Here is a 16,747-nt window from a genome sequence, read left to right as displayed (position 1 = left end):
ATTCTTAGCTCAACCATTGTGTAAAACCACATCATTCCTAAAAGGAAAAAAAAATTAAATCATTCAAATCTCAAAAGCTTTGTTAACATCCACATTACTGTGAGCCCCAGCTGGTCCCCTGGGATGCAGAGAAGTGCACTTTGGTACTAATCTGACTGATTTTCTTCTATCATCCTACCTAGAAACCACAGAATCACGGAATGGTTTGGGTTGGAAGGGACCTTAAAGATCATCCCTGCCATGGCAGGGACACCTTCCACTGTCCCAGGCTGCTCCCAGCCCTTTCCAGCCTGGCCTTGGGCACTGCCAGGGATCGAGGAGCAGCCAGATCTGCTCTGGGCATCCTGTGCCAGGGCCTCACCACTGGTGCTCTCCACACATTTTGCATTGCATTCACTCCTTGTGCCCTTTACCTTGTAATCCTCCACGCTGCTCATCGCAAAGAGAGGAGGCAAACCAGCAGCCAAAACCAGCAGGTAGGTGAATAAGCCAAAAAAAATGTAGTTCTTCAGCTCTGGGTTTTCTCCCTGTGGGGAGAAATTCAGTCATCCATGATTGATGCTGCCCAGGGAAAATCTGGCTGGCACAATGTTCGTGAGATGGTTGGACACACCAGTGAGCAAGAGCACTAATGGTAAGTCAGTGGTGTTTAAGAACAGAAAACAAGAAAAAGAACAAAATAATGACATTTAGCATCCTAGAATTTGCAGAAAGAATTTGGGTTACTGTAAATTGTTGAGGATGGAGACTAACTTTTTATTGCTGAGGAAAGGTGGGTTTGCAAAAATCACTGTTGTATTCCCACCATGCTCATCAGCATGGCCTGGCTGGAAAGGACCTTAAAGATCATCTCATTCCACCCCTGCTGTGGGCAGGGACACCTTCCACTATTCCAAGTGGCTCCAAGCCCCATCCAGCATGGTCTTGGGCACTGCCAGGGATCCAGGGACAGCCACAGCTGCTCTGGACACCCTGTGCCAGGGCCTGCCCACCCTCACAGGGAACAATCTCCTCCAAATACCCAATCTGAACCAATCTGGCTCAGTGGGAAGCCATTCATTCCCCTTTGGCCTGTCACTCCAGGCCCTCATAAACAGCCTCTCTCCATCTTTCCATCAGGGACCGGAAGTCCACAACTAGATCACCCTGAAACTTCTCCAAGAACAATCCCCAATCCTCTCCAAACAGCACAAATTCCTTACGGTACCGAAACCCCACAGAACCCTTGGAAAAATCACCATTAAATACCCCCAGGAACCACCAGCAGTGGGACCACTGCCCTGAGGGAATCTGCTCCCCCAGCCCCCAGGCTGTGCAGTCCCCATCCCTCCAGCTGTCCCAGCCGGTGGTGGCCAGCAGGGCAGGACCCTCACCGTGTAGAAGAGCTCGCTCCAGACGCGGAGGCGCGCGGTGGAGTTGAAGAGCCTCAGGAAGGTGTTGCTGAGGATGTTCACCAGCACAGGGAAGCAGTTGATGGGCTCCGGGCTGCACATGACTGTGAATCGGTGGCTCTGGAGATGTCAAAATAAAAAAAGGCCTTTATGTCCCTGAGAGGTGTGAGCAGCACTACTGAAACTCCTTTTTACACCAAAAAAATATTCTCCCTTTTCTGGTGTGTCTTGTATTTGCAGGGTTCCCCAGACGAAGGGAGGAATGATGAATCTGACTCCACGGTCTCAGAAGGCTAATTTATTATTTTATGATATTATATTATATTATATAATATTATACTAAACTATACTAAAGAATACAGAAAGGATACTTAGAGAAAGCTAAAAGATAATAACGAAAACTCATGACTCTCTCCAGAGTCTGACACAGCTTGGCCCTGACTGGCCAAAGAATGAAAACAACTCACAGCAGAGTCCAATGGAACAATCACCTGTGGGTGAACAATCTCCAACCACATTCCAAAGCAGCAGAACACAGGAGAAGCAAATAAGATAATTATTGTTCTCCTTTTTCACTGAGGCTTCTCAGCTTCCCAGGAGAAGAATCCTGGGCAAGGGGATTTTTCCAGGAAATACGATGGCCACAGGTGTGTTTATTACTCTCATTTAAATACTTCTTAGGAAATGCTGTTGATGTACAGGATGAAAGAAGGGGACAAAAATATGCCTCACCTTGCCTTCCAGGGATATTTTTATAGCTCCATTATAATCTGGAAGGCTTGTGATGTTTTTCTCTGGAGTTACTTCTGGGGTTATGTTTTGAATCTTCAAAGCAGCAATGAAATCCTCAATTTCTGATCCTGAAATCAAGTCAAGGACAGAAATTAGAGTCATTAGAGGGACTGTTTTTCTTTAAATAAAACAGTTTCATATAAAAAAGTTCTTACTTGCAAAGCAGAGTTATGTTAAAAACGCCAAATACTGAGATTCTAAGCAAACACATATTTCCTATATATTTAGGACACATATATAGGAATATGTGTCCTAAACACATATTCCTATATCTATAGTATATATTCCCATATATCCTATATATATATACACCTATATATATTTCTATATATTTCCACATATTCATATATATATATCTATATCTATATATCTATATCTATATATATATATATATCTTCCTATATATTCCCATATTTCTATTTATTTAAACTGGTTAAACATATTCCTATACATATGGTATATATTCCCATATATCCTATATATATACCTATATATATTTCTATATATTTCCACATATTCATATATATATATCTATATCTATATATCTATATCTATATATATATATATATCTTCCTATATATTCCCATATTTCTATTTATTTAAACTGGTTAAACAAAATATATGTTTCAAACTTAGTTTATTTATTGTTTTTTTTTTAAGATTTCCTGGTTCATTACTCTTACATACCATCTATATAATCACTAGAACTGCATTTGCTTTTGCTCAAAAGAAAACACCTCTCAATGCACATTCCTTTATATACTTATGGCATTTGCAAGGTTGCTCTGTCAATTATAATAAAATTCACATTGATGCAGAAAGTGAGTCAGCCTCACATGTTGTTCCTCACCTGTGTCATTGAAGATGAGGAGGTTTGTAGATCTATTTTGAATTTTCTCTTTTGTGGGAAGAAAATACGGGCTAGATGTGATTTCCCAGCTGCTGGAGTTGTGCCACAGATGAAACAGCATTAAAACCATCAGTGGTGGAAGGATAAATATTCCAAATAACAGCAATCTAGATGGAAATTCAGACCATAAGTGAGGCCAGGGGAAATCCACCAATAAGTATTTGTGTGATTTATGGGGAAATTTAAAACTTAAGCAAGCCAGAGTTCTCCTACTAAGTCCACACTGTCCCTATTTTTGCAGCTTTAAAACATTTCCCACCTAATTCTCTGCTCCCAGACATCTCCAGCAGTATTTAAACCCCTCCTGGGCTGCTCCGGGGCTGCAGGGCAGGTGGGAGCTTCTGTACTTACATGCCCCTGAGAAACTTTCCTTCGTGCTTCAGCCTGAGCAGGTGGATTCTCAGCACAGCACACACCTGCTGCCTCCAGAGCATCATCCCACTCATGGCCAGGATCCCCTGCTTGGAGAACCACGGGAGGTTCTGGTCCCTCTCCTCGAGGTCTCCCGCTCCTGTGTGTTCACCAAGAAATGCCATTATCCACAAAGAGCCTTCCAAGGACACCTTTCAATCCCAAACAATCATCAGGGATCGTCTGCTCTGAACTGAGGGATGCTTTGATTGGATTTTTCTTTTTTAAATATTTTTTAGAGAGAGAGGAGTTAGAAGTGCAGAGAAAAGGGGCCATAATTCATCCAGAATAGAATTTATATTGGTGAATTTAGACTGGCTGGTGTGGCAACACATCCAAGATCTTCACTGGCCTTAGGAAGTGCATTCTGCAAACTTTATCCCTTCCCACCTCCTGGTCTGGGCTGTACAGCCCTTCAAAGGTAAATAAATACCCTTCCAACATGAGCCTTAATCCTCATGCCTGAAACCCTTTGGGAAGCCAAGACAGAATAATTTGGGCTTCTCCAAGATGATGTTCCTCAATGAAGGCAAGTGGGACACAACTAAGCCACTCTAGGCCTCTCAATATTGACATTTAGCAAAATTGATTAGATATTCAATTAAAACACACGTTTAGATGGAACTTTAGGGATGCCATGCTTGCTTAACGTATTGTTGCTAAAAAAACAGGTTATTTGTCAGTGATTCAGGCTATTCTGCTGAATATTGACATAAACTGAAATTTATTAATGTAAATTTGAAATAACGCCCCAAGCAGCAAGGTGTGTAAATCAAACATTTCAGAGTGAAGGTGCTCCTCACTTACCAAAATTAAAGACCAAATGTAACGATTGCTTCGCCCCATGTGAAATTTGAAGGCCATTAAGTAAACGAAGAGGACAAGAGATATTCCATAGGGGGTCAACGCTTTACCTTCGGGATCGACGGCTTCCTCACCCTGCAGCTTCAGGAAAACATCTTCCAGGGTGGTCCTGGTCACCTCATAATTAACCACCCCCTGCAAGAAGCTGCTCTCCAGGTGGCTGAACAGATCTGCACGGGAGAAACCACCAGGCTCAGCCCAGGCTGAGTGCTGAGCACAGACTCAGCTGATGTTAATTAACAAACTCAGCCAATTAGCATTGGATGTTCCAGCATTCACGTCATTAATCCCCATGACCTACAAGTCATCACTAATTTATTGTGTGCCTTAGAGGTAACTAGTGGAAAATTCAGTGGTTTTGGTTTACATGGACCAGCCTGAAAACAGAAGAGGGTCAGTGGATTTTAGTTTGTAGGTCAGCTGGTGGATTTTCTGGTTTTCATCTTCACTATTAATGTTAGCATGTGCACTGAAGGCTTTCTGTAAAACTGATATTTATGCAGCTTCCTAATACCACACATTATGGACTAAGGAATATAATTATTCCCATCATAGTGACTTTGATTTCTGTTTTTCGCACCAGTGGGTTTTCCTTTAAAATCCTGGAACAGGGGCAGGTTTCTTACCTGGGAAGCTGTCAGTGTTTTCCAGAGGCAGCCTAAAACACAGCTCATCCCTCTTCTGCCCCTTGAGCACAGCATCAGGGATGTACTGTCTGACCACGGATGACACAAGCTCTGGGTCACACAGGTCATTTATGTGCATCCTGTTAAAAAAGCCCATTGTTGTAATGTTAAATAAGAAATAAAAAATGTGTGCATCATCTGATTGGAGTACCGAGCCAGTGGTGATTCTTCCATAGGGAAACCTCCAAAACTGGGTAGAACTTCAGTGGGAATTTTTACAGCCATCTGCAGTGCCCCTGTTTTTGCCATGCATGCACACAAAATGGTTAAGGGTAAGAATTATGATCCTGGACAACGCTGCTAAACCAAGAACTAGGAATCAAACTCCTAAGAAAAAACAACTTTGCATCAAAGCCATTGAGCATCACTCTGGCACCATGGATCACCTCACTCTGATCCCCTTTCAGCTGCAAAGTCATTTTACCTGCGTGCTCAGAGCTTTCAGGGTTGGGTTCCAAAGAAAGGCAGCTTGTTGTCCAAAGCAGGGAAATTTTGGCAGCCTTAAAGCTCTTCTAAAATGAATTGTCAGGATTTCTATTACTGTCTAGATAAACTCTACAAAAACACAGATTCTACAAGAAAATATGAGAATAAAAAGCTTTTCACAAAAAGAGTGATGACCAAAACAAAAGGTTTTACCTTAAGTGGTAGCCAATTCCCCACTTTCTCTTCAAGTAGAGAGATGAGCCAACACTCTGTAATCTCCCACAGGAGAGGAAAGCTTTCCGATCTGAGGAGGAGGGAATGCAAAGGATTTAGGGGGATTTACAAGAGTGCAGCAGACTGACCTCACTCTGCTCCTTCTGAACTCCGCAGACATTTTAATAATAAATTGAGAGGAGTAAATCCAGGCCAGCCCTGAAGGTCTTTTTTTAAAAAATATTTTTAAACCAATGCCTTTCTTCTCAACATCATGGTTAATTCTTTTAGTTCTGCATTCTTACGGGCTTGTGGAGAATTTCCCACGCAGCACAGGAATAATACAGAAATGGGAATAGCGGCAAGTAAAATAAAAATAAAGGAAAATAAAGGAAAATAAACTGAATTTTACTGACATAGAGACAATTCCAGATATAGTGGAAGTGCTTTATCCTGAAGAAGACTGCTTTATCCTGGAGAGGAGCATGAGCAAAGCCTTGGAGGGACACATCAGCCCAGTTTTAACCTTTGCCCAGCCCGGCTTGGGTGGTCACTGTCAGACAAAACACGTCCAGCTGTGCCACAGCGGGACCCACACGTGGGCTGTGCCCTGGAAACCCCTGGTGTGCACCCCGGGGTGCCAGTCTGGGCTCACCAGCCTGAGTGTCTGCCTCCTCCATGGACTGGGTGGCGACGAGCGTCACGCGCCCGGCGCGGCGCTCCCGCAGCAGGCTCCAGACGTGGTGCCTGGAGCAGGGATCCAGCCCCGCCGTGGGCTCGTCCAGGAGCAGCACCTGCAAGGGACAACGAGCTCAGAGCTCCCCACGCCCCAGCCTGTGGAAGAGGTTTTATGTGCCAGCAGCTCTCTGGCCACAGAGAGAAGCACAACTTTCCCAGGCATCGTCCTGGGGAAGGCTGTGAGAAGATCAGAGAAAAGAATGATGAACAATTCTTATCTTCATTTGCTGCAGCTTTTGTTGTGAACACGTGGAATGTGTTGCGGAGATTTGTTTACCGAAGGGTGGTTTCTTAATTGGCCAATAATGATGGTGTTTTTAGTAAAGGACCAATTAGGTCAACCTGTATCGTAACTGTCTATAAAACCAATGGGATTTTTACTAAGAAGAGAAGAATAGAATAGTATAATAAAGTGTTTGATCAGCCTTCTGAGGACCATGGAGTCAATGCTAATTATTACCCCTTTGGGGATGCCATGCTACGACAGTTTTACAGTGACTTCTGTGAGCCAGAGAGGAGTTTGATAAGAGGATCCATGTTTACCCCTGGAAGAATTTCCTACCAAGGTCGTTGACACAGAAACCAAGAAAGAAAGGAGGAGAAATAAGAGAAACCTGCAACTGCCTGTTCCAATGAGCACTTTGTCTCTGGTGACCAATGAGTAAAGTGTAAACTTATGAGTTTTGTGAGAATGTATAAAAAGCATGAATGCTAGAATAAAAACAGGTATGAAGCCTTCTGAAAATGGAGTGTGTTGTTTTGTGTTGTGACCATCTCAACTACAACACCAGCTGTGTTCACAGGGCTCAGTTCCACACTTGCATCATCTGGTTTCATGATTTTGATGGTCTTGCTCAGAGAAGAGAATGCACCCTCAAGTATGGCTCATTTTTATTGTTCCTTCTCCTGCTGCAATATTACCACCCTTCTAATTAAAAGTATGGTTCTGATTGAACCAGATTCCCCAATCCTTCCAGTAAGTGAATTAGTAGGCTGGAGTGGCAGGGGGAAAACACGACAGCCTCTGTGACAAGTCAAAATGCAAAGCTAGGTCCCAAAACAACATATGTTGTGTGTGCATAAAAACAACCAGTCCCTACCTGGGGATTCCCTAAAATTGCAATTCCAAGAGACAGTTTTCGTTTCTGTCCCCCACTCAGGGCTTCAGCACAAACGTCCTGAACATCAGTGAGGTCCATCATGACGAGAACTTTCTGCACCTTGGGAACACACAAAGACAAGACAAGAGTCACATTTCCAAAGCACTGGTTTGAATTCCTAAATGGCTACAAACATTACAAGATTTCAAACTTACCTACACATAATGGCTTTGCTTGGAGATAATTAAGACAAATCTGAGTTTTAACTCATGACATGAGGATAAGAGGGTACTGGAAAACTACTTTGCTACTAAATCGAGTTTGTTCTCATTTCCACAGAACAAGATGCAGGTGATCATTTTTTATCAATAAAGCACGAAGTGCCCAAGATGCCATAAAAGAGAAGTCAGTGACTGAGAAGCACATACCAACCTCTTCATCTACTTCCTTCCACTGAATCCCCTTGATGTGAGCAAAAATTCTCAGGTTTTCCTTCACTGTTAAGGCTTCAAAATGCAAATTAATCTGGGGGCAAATCCCAACCCTTTCCTGCATTCCTTCCATATTCCACATTTCAGAAGCATTGTAGTTGTAGATCATTGCAGAACCTGCACAGGGTGGGGGGGTGAATGAAATATTTGACATTAATTCCAGCACCATGGATGTTGCCCAAGTGTTAAATTAAAAATTCAAAAAACAAAAAAGCAAAATAACCAGAGAGCCCAAAGATGTAATACCTTTCAAAAATATTTCAGAGCACCAAAACCCCTCCCTTACAAATAAAAACGTATTTCCTATAGGTGTGCAGCTCATGGAAAGCACCAGGTCATCCAGATGGAGAAATGACCATGGTGCACACATGAGGGATCCATTATCCCTGGAGCTTGTGCTGAAGGAGAAATCTGCACTGACAACAACCCAGCACGAATGACTGAGGGAAAACTTGGGAGGTTTTTTGTTTATTTTCCCCTTACACTTGAAAAAACCAACAGCTCAGCATCCAGGCCCATCATCTCACCTGCTGAAGGCTTGGAAAATCCACTGAGCACATTTAACAGAGCAGTTTTCCCAGATCCACTGTGACCCAGCAGGGCAGTGATCTGCCCTTCATATATATTTAAGGACAAACCTGGAATAAAAACAGGAGAACAGTAGGATGGAAGTGTGTGAGAAGTGGACTTGGACCTGTAGCTGTTGCCACAGGTGACAGAAGTGACATTTCTTCAGAAACTGAGAGGCAAAACCAGATCCAAAAGAACAGGTTGGTTCTTCAGGAGTTAGGCCTAAGCTTAGTAAGGAATTATGTCTTGACTGAATTGAGGGAATAAATGAATTATCTTCATTATTTAAAGAAATTTGACTTCAGTTTTCTACGAAGTTCATAACATTTTATTTTAGTGTGGCTCAAAGAATCCTCAGGAAGAAGAGAACCCAGAGCTTTTCCAAGATGTGAGATTTCAAGACATATTTCCAAGCAGCCAGACTTTGCTCCCTCATTTTCTTTTTTAAAAAACACCAACTTTGTCTTTCTGTGGGTTGTTCAGGTTGTGTTTGTTTGGTTTTTTCCACTCAACATAGACCTTTCAGGCCATATTGATATTTTTAATATTTTTGTATTTTTCATTTTTTATATTTTCCCTTGGAGTTCTTGTTAAACAAAGGCATTCAACAGATGATTTTACTATGGCTGTGTCAAATATTTGCATTGGCAAGTGCTTGGAGAACACAGCTCAGGCAGGGACAGCAGATTTGGACATAAAATCCCAAGTTTGCCCAAAATAGTTTACATTTTGAAAGGGAGGTTTGAGAGGGGATTTCTAGAGTGGTTCATCACTGCAAAAACACAGCTTTTAAGGAGATTTCTGCTGTTGCAAAAAATAACAAACAGTGATTTTCCTGAAGGGAACAGGGAGATAACGACCTGGTAGAAATTTGCCAGTAATTTACCCCAGCAGAAATAACCATTGCATAATATAATTTAACAGGCCCAGAGGCAGAATTCAGTACAGCCAGTACATTTCCAAACACTTTGGGTTCTTATCTAGTGAAAAACGAACAAAAGAATTACAAAGCCTTACCCTTTAAAGCTTCAGTGCTCTTGTTGTTCTTCTTGTATATTTTTTTAATATTGTTTAGTCTAAAGAAAAGTAAGTAAGCCATTACTTATTGAATCACAATTTGGGGGCTGTTTCCTTTGCCTCAAATTAAACTTTGAAAACTTTTGGGGGAACATTTCCCAATCTCCTCCAACTGCAGAAGGAATCTCTTGACGTAATTCATTTCTGGTACCTTTAAAGCAGGATTAGGCCCTGTGCTTTTCTAAAAGCTGTTTAAAAGGTTTCAAAGCCAAACTCGAGGAACACTTAGAAGGAGGAGGATATAAATGTGGGTATTTAACTAGGAGTGATGACCTAGCTGTTATTATGGCAGATTTCTGATTGCTTTGGGGTAACAACCAGAAGGCAGCGCCAGCCACGAGTCCACCCAGCCCTGCAAGGATGGACAGGGCAGCATTTTCTGCAGCACACTCTGTGCTTGAAGATGCTGGGGAAGGGGAACAGACTCGCTGCTGAGAGGGAAGTGCAGGGCAGGGAGTTGGAGGATGCCCCACATCCAATAAATGTTCAAATCCAGCTCCGGAGTGGGACAAAACACCGAACAACCCTTGCCTTTCACACATTTCCATTAATCTCATCCACAATGCCAGCTGCCAGCCTCACAGTCACCAGTGCAGCGTGGCTGTGCTCTCTAGAGCCAAACAATCCATGCAGAGCTGTATTTTCCCTGCCAGAAGGAGCTCCTTACCTGATGGCTTCCTTGCCATCGAAGCCCGGCGGCATCGGCTCGGTGTCACCGCCCAGAACGGGGTCGTGGCTGCTGCCAGCTCTCACCCCCACGTACCCACTGCTGCTCCTGAGCCAGTAGGAGGGTCTCAGGAAGAAGGCAGGAGGATGTGGGACCCCGTACTTGCCTGAATCAGAGGCACAGAAGGTGAAATATCAACCCCAAAACCTCCATATGTCAACTCTGATAAATGCCCCACCCAACCACTGCTCCCTCGGTAGTGCAGAACGTGAACTTCCAGCAGAGTAAAAGAATTTATAAACTCTGCAATTTAAACTGTCCATATCTGTAAATGGGGTTAAACACAGCCATTTACAACCCCTTTGGTTCAAAAAAATCAGAACAAGTCCTACAACACCCTTCCAACCCTAGTGGTCAGGGCTGTAGGAGCAGGAGCTCACTGCAGGGCTGCAGTTTTCTCTCCTCCCACCACCCCTTTGGTAACTTTCTCTCTACAAAGCAGGGAATTATAGAAGAAAAAGCAATGAAGTTTGCATTTTTCCCCTTCCATTTTCACTCACCAGGCAAAACCTTATCAAAGTAGATGGCCAGCAGGAAATACAAGACACTGTCAAGGCTCAGGATGAGGTACAGGTTATAAAAAGGGTACAGCTCTGGGGTAAATGCTGGCCCATATTTTTCTAGCTTTACCATCTAGGGGAGGAAAAAAAGCAAAAAAAGCAAAATTCAGATGCAACATTTCCTTCAGACAGAAATACTTTGTGTGAGCTACTGCTGTGTCATCACAGCCATTTTCACTCAAAACCAATTCACTCGTGACCACGACTCTGTTTCTACGGAGGCAAAGGGTTTATTCTGACCACAAGCACCAGAAATGCCTCAGTAAGCTGAATTTCAAACCATGCAGAAGTTGCAGAGTGCTGTTTGCAAAGGCAGCACTTCCAGCCTTCAGTTCCTGCAGCCCTTGGTACCCACCAGCCACATCCCACTGCTCATTTTATAGATTTAAATCTGTTGCAGTAAAATTCATGATGCAGTTGAGTGCCCAACCATCTCTGCCACGATTTAGCACAGATTTTTTTAGATTTTGTTTTAGATTTTTTGGAGCCAAGTTTTCTTTTTAAAAGCAGAGGGGGTTGACTGAGTTGTTCTGTCGATGCAAATTGTGGATTTTGCTGCTCTCTGGCAGAATTTTGGGGGCTGAGCTCTTGTGATGCACTGGTGTTATTATGGACATACCGTTGCAAGGCCAGCTGTGAAGGCAAAAGGACTGAAGAGGTTTAAAATCCATTCCAAAGCTCGTGGCAGTTTTTCAAACAACGTCACAAAGCCCAGTGCCCCAAAGAGGATGTGAAGGAGAAATCCCACAAAACTGGAAATGTTTGGCTGCTTTAGCAACGAGCTGAGCAGGAAAGTGAAGTGAATCTGCAGCAGAGAAAACCAGTAGTTAGCAGGATGCATTTCTGCTGCAATTAAAAATAAAACAACATCAAAATAGGAGCAAAATTAGAGATCCAGCTGGGTTTCAGTTGTTCCCTCCAGATGGACAAGGCTTTGTCTAGCAGACAGCTCTGAGATTTAGGGCAGGTTTATAGGGACAGACAAATCACTCCCAGCCTCATTTTAGCACCTCTCTTTTACTCTGATTTCGAGTCAGAATCTCCCAAAATATAATGGTAGTGGTATAAAAAATATACAAAAAATAACCTAAAACCTAGCCTCTAAAAATAACAATAAATCACAGCAGAGAATTTTTGTTACTTTCTCATATAATACCAGCCCTAAAAAACTCTGCAGTCTTTCAGATAATTAGGGGGGGAAAAAAAAGGTGCATTATATAAGAGTACAAATGCAAACTTACAGATGCCATGCCATAAAAGAAATAAAAAAAATACACTTCCAAGAAGCTGTTGTGATTAAAAACTTCACTCAGGGTGACCCAGGTCAGCAGGCTGGCTGTGATGGAGACGTACACAGTGTAGAGCAAACTCCAGGACAACCTACAAAGGAAGGCACAGTTATTTCTGCCCATGAGCATGACAACACCTGCCATGGCATAGCCAAAGTGGTATGAATTCAAATAGTTTGTATTTTCAACCATTTCCAGTTTCCAGAGTGGGCAGGTGCAAATACCAGAGAGGCACAGGAAGGGTCAGGGTGGAAGGGACACCGAGGGTTGATGTCTCTGCTCAAAAAGGGACATCCCAGAGCACAAGTCACAGAAACGTGTCCAGGTGGGCCTGGAGTATCTCCAGTGAAGAAGCAGCCTGTTCAGTGCTCAGTTACTGCTCAGGAAAAAAGTTCTTCCACAAATTCAGGCCTGGCACGTGCCCAGATCTCTGCAGCTGCAGTGATGGCAGCAGGGGGACACAGAGACTCTGCAGCCAGCACCTTTCCCCCATGTGCTTTTCCAGTGATGTGAAATATCCATGCCCAGATGGGTTAGATACACCAGGTTGGATAGACCCAGTGTCCTCCTGTGCTTCAGCATTTAGGGGTTCTCCAGCATTTGTTGATTCTTTGCTGTTTCTGCCTGTTCCACCCAAACAACCCCTCCACACCCAGAACCCTGCTGCACACACACCTGCTCCACCAGGAGGGCTCCTCCTCTTTTTGGGGAGAACAGGAGCAACAAAACAACTGCTAAAAACCTGCCTCAGAGCAACAGGCTTGGAAACAGAGGTTCCCCAGCAAAGAGAACCCTAGAATGGTTTAGACACCTCAAAAAAATCCCCTAATTCCACCCCTGCCATGGGCAGGGCCACCTCCCACCAGACCAGGCTCCCTAGACTTGATGAAATAATCCCTGTAATTACACATTGATTTCTGAGATTTACCAGAAGGAAATGTCCTGCAGACCCATTGCTCTCATCAATATCTTCAGCTTCTTCTTCTCCTTGAGAACTTTCACTGATAAAAAGTGCATGTATGGGCAGTAGCTCAGTATGGCACAGATAATGAACCAAATGTAATCCAGTTTAAACAGAGGTTTCATCACAGTTTTCAGGTGAACTCCAGTAATTGACTTCATTTCTTTCCATACAGAGTGGTTGGTTTTCATCTAAAGGAAATCAGAAATTAAATTCATATCATTTTTGCAATGAAATAGCCAGCATGAGAACAAACAGGGGGTTACAAGCATTAAAATTATTTGTTTGTCAATAATAGGGTTATGTTTATAAGTAAATAACCAGTAATTAGTATATTTTGTGCTGACTTGCAAAAAAACTGTTAAATCTTTGTTCCATTCCCTGCCTCGAGCCATGAGAATGATCTGTCATTCTTTTAAATTTTGAATTACACTAATTATTTAAGAAGTTGATGGCCACAGAAAATCAGAGCATCACAGAATCCCAGAATGGGGTCCCTTCCAACCCAAACCAAAGATCCCCTTTTTCCACCCCCTGCCATGGGCAGGGACCCCTCCCACTATCCGAGGGTGCTCCAAGCCCTGTTCAACTTGGCCTTGGACACTTCTAGGGCTGGAAAAATGAACTGGCTTGGTGGTTTTCTTGGTGTTTAGGGGTTTTTTCCCCCCCTCTATTTTTGGTTTAATCACTTTGGGTTTTAAGTTTACACAGAACTGGGGGAAAACCAGCAAATTCCACCAGGAGCACACTTACTTCTATGACTGCTGCATCAATGCTGGACTGCACTGAGAGGAAGCCCCCATACCAGTACAGAGGAACTTTGCAGTGCTTTGCTGAAAAATCCCAGCAGGTTTCTGTTGCGGAAACAAATTTTTAAAAAAAGAATTAATCAATACTAATCAATATATTTCCATATACATACTTGTGCATGACACGTGGGGTTGAAAATGAGTTTTACCGAAGTGTGAGGAAATCAACATTGGGGTTTACTCAGTCAAGCCTTTTGTCTTTTATTGTGTTAAATCTCTGGCCAGGGACATTAATGCACACACAACTCTCATTTTCCAGGCATGATTTGATGTGTTAAGGGACAAAAGGGAGAGGGACAAGAAGGCACTGGATGATCTCTGAGCTCCCTTCCACCCCAGACCATTCTGGGATTCTCTGATTCTCTGACTGTGGCTGACATTTATGTTCTTACAGCTTTTTTCTCTGATATTTTTTTCCTTTTACAGGCACAAACCCTCAAATTTTAACTCATGTCTTTCTTGAGCCATTTGGCACATGCAGCCTCCATCCCTTTGGGGTGGCACAGCAGCACAGATATCCAGCTGAACAGTTTTTAATGCAAAATCAAAGCCTGGGGTTTCATTTATTTTGTTACCTATGTGCTCAAAGCCTTCATTTGGAAACGCCGCTCTGCCCACTTGAAATCTGAGCGTGTAGGAGAAGTCATCCTTAAAAACAACACCAATAGTTTCCTCCTCCAAAAGTCCTTTTTCTTCCATTTTTTCCTCGTTTTCCACCTCTTCTATTATTATACCTGCAATTAGAATAAATAATTAATATTGAAAAAAGAAAAAAAAAAGATAAAACCAGCACAGCTGTTGTCTGATTATTCAGACAACAATGAAAATGGGCATCACCACAATTTTTCCCCTTCAAAAACCAAGTGGGACAAATGCTTTTGTCCCTCCCTGCCAAGAGGGTGGGTCAGGTCCACTTTAGACACTGCAGGAACATGGATTTAAGAGCTTTTACCCCTCAGTGATGGACTGGAAGCCACTTTTGCCATGATTCTCCGGGTGCTGTTGGTGGCAGGGGTGAACATGAGCGTCACCCCCGAGGCGTTGAAGGCAGGGTCGTCCAGGCGGCCCAGGACCTTGTAGGGGAACTCCTGGGTGGGGTAGTACATGATCAGCCCCGCGGAGTCCCGCAGGATGTACAGGAAAACCAGGGAGGTCACCCATTCCTGCAGGGAAATGCACAGGTGAGGGGCAGTACAGGATCGGCCCTGCAGGAGGGAGGGAAGGAAGGAAGGAAGGAAGTGCAGAGGTGAGGGGCAGTACACGACCAGGCCAGCTGAGTCCTGCAGGATGTACAGGAAAACCAGCGAGGTTGCTGTGAAAAACATCAATTACTTGTTTTTAAGATTTTAAAAGTTTAATAGTAATGAAATGGTTATAAAAATAGTAATATAATCAGAGTAATAAAAATTTGAACAATTGGGATTAGGACAAAATGAGACAAGAAACAAAGAGTTACAGATGTCCGGGTACTTCTTTCTGGGCAAAATAAGGAAAAATAAGGTCCCGAAAAAGGACCCCTGTTAACAGAGGATTAACCCTTAAAAGCAAAAGCTTGTTGCATATTCATACACCTCATCCATGATGCATAAATTCCATCCAAACAAAAGATTCTGTCTGGTCAGCATCAACTTCTTCCTCTTAATCCTAATGGTGTCTATCAGGGCTGAGCAAGGTGGGAAGAAGTCATTTTCTTCTGATAAAAGAGCAAGAAATTCTTTTTCTTTGAAAGATTTAGGTGTCCTGTGCCTGCTATCTGGTGGAGTACCTCATTCCTTTCTTTGAAAACAATCCCACATACATAGTTCTTATTTTAACTTTATGTTATATCCTAAAACTATATTTAACACACTGCTTGAGAAAATTAATACAGCATAACTTTCTAACATAACACATATAACGTTCATCCTAATATCTGCAAAAAGCCAATTATAAAATACGCATTTTTCACCCGTTCCTGGAGGGAAGGAAGGAGGGAAGAGAGGAAATGCAGAGGTGAGGGCAGCCCAGGGAAGTGCTGGTGCCTCAGGATTTAGCTTTTCTATTTTTCAGATCCACTGCTTTAGGGTGTAACTCTAAAACTCCACAGCTGCTGTTCTCCCGTTTTATTCAGATAGAAAATTCCTCTCCAGGCCTGGCAATCAAGGACACCTCACTGCCTCAGGCCTGAGAGATGGATACAAAAGTGAACTGTGGGGGGGGGAAAACTTGGAGTAATGACTTCATTACCTGAGCTGTAATTGGAGGATTAACCCCTGATATGTAAATGGACCAGATTTATAATTGCCTGGAAAACTCATGACATTGTCCATCATGGGTGTACCCCTCAGAGGCTTCTGACTGCCCAAGGTCAGTCAGAATTTATTGAAGGCCTGCAATAAATACCCACTTTTATCCTCTTAGTCCTGCCTCTCTTTTAGGCAGCCACTCCAAGGCATCGGGGAGGCTCCTGCAGGACCCTTCCAACCCAGCTCTGACCCCACTGCCCAGCCCAGCTCCTGCAGCCTTGCCCCTGTGCACGAGGCAGAGCTGTTCCGCAGGTGTGATGCTTTTCAAATCCCAGCAAGGTTTCAGATGGAAAACATGTTTGCTTAGTCCCAGAGCCAGCAAGGTCTGTGGATAATTTGACACTGGAACCATGAATTGGACATTGTGTTCCTCTGCACAGGGCAGGATCAACAAGCAAAAGGCAGCAGCCAGCTTTGTCACGAGGCAGATCTGTAGTGTCACAGGAA

General features: G+C 43.2%; 1 protein-coding gene across 1 annotated transcript in view; it reads right to left on the bottom strand.

Moving 5' to 3' along the window:
• LOC121363451 (ATP-binding cassette sub-family A member 9-like) overlaps positions 1-16,747 on the bottom strand; it is a 32,505-nt gene that overhangs the window by 12,416 nt on the left and 3,342 nt on the right. The window contains exons 3-23 of the mRNA XM_041485807.1: positions 14,968-15,178; positions 14,591-14,749; positions 13,960-14,060; positions 13,174-13,397; positions 12,198-12,336; positions 11,576-11,761; positions 10,897-11,029; positions 10,337-10,502; positions 9,610-9,668; positions 8,550-8,660; positions 7,964-8,139; positions 7,532-7,651; positions 6,349-6,487; positions 5,694-5,784; positions 4,995-5,134; positions 4,419-4,538; positions 3,445-3,604; positions 3,034-3,200; positions 2,124-2,251; positions 1,374-1,511; positions 414-527 (exon numbers count right to left, since the gene is read on the bottom strand). Coding sequence (XP_041341741.1) covers positions 414-527; positions 1,374-1,511; positions 2,124-2,251; positions 3,034-3,200; positions 3,445-3,604; positions 4,419-4,538; positions 4,995-5,134; positions 5,694-5,784; positions 6,349-6,487; positions 7,532-7,651; positions 7,964-8,139; positions 8,550-8,660; positions 9,610-9,668; positions 10,337-10,502; positions 10,897-11,029; positions 11,576-11,761; positions 12,198-12,336; positions 13,174-13,397; positions 13,960-14,060; positions 14,591-14,749; positions 14,968-15,178 — 2,982 coding nt within the window. The remainder of the gene's footprint in view (positions 1-413; positions 528-1,373; positions 1,512-2,123; positions 2,252-3,033; positions 3,201-3,444; positions 3,605-4,418; positions 4,539-4,994; positions 5,135-5,693; positions 5,785-6,348; positions 6,488-7,531; positions 7,652-7,963; positions 8,140-8,549; positions 8,661-9,609; positions 9,669-10,336; positions 10,503-10,896; positions 11,030-11,575; positions 11,762-12,197; positions 12,337-13,173; positions 13,398-13,959; positions 14,061-14,590; positions 14,750-14,967; positions 15,179-16,747) is intronic.

Source organism: Pyrgilauda ruficollis, unplaced genomic scaffold, assembly GCF_017590135.1.
Source record: "Pyrgilauda ruficollis isolate IOZ18807 unplaced genomic scaffold, ASM1759013v1 scaffold72, whole genome shotgun sequence".
Lineage (NCBI taxonomy): Eukaryota > Metazoa > Chordata > Aves > Passeriformes > Passeridae > Pyrgilauda > Pyrgilauda ruficollis.
Note: the sequence above shows the minus strand (reverse complement) of the source record. Positions and strands in the feature narration are given on the sequence as shown.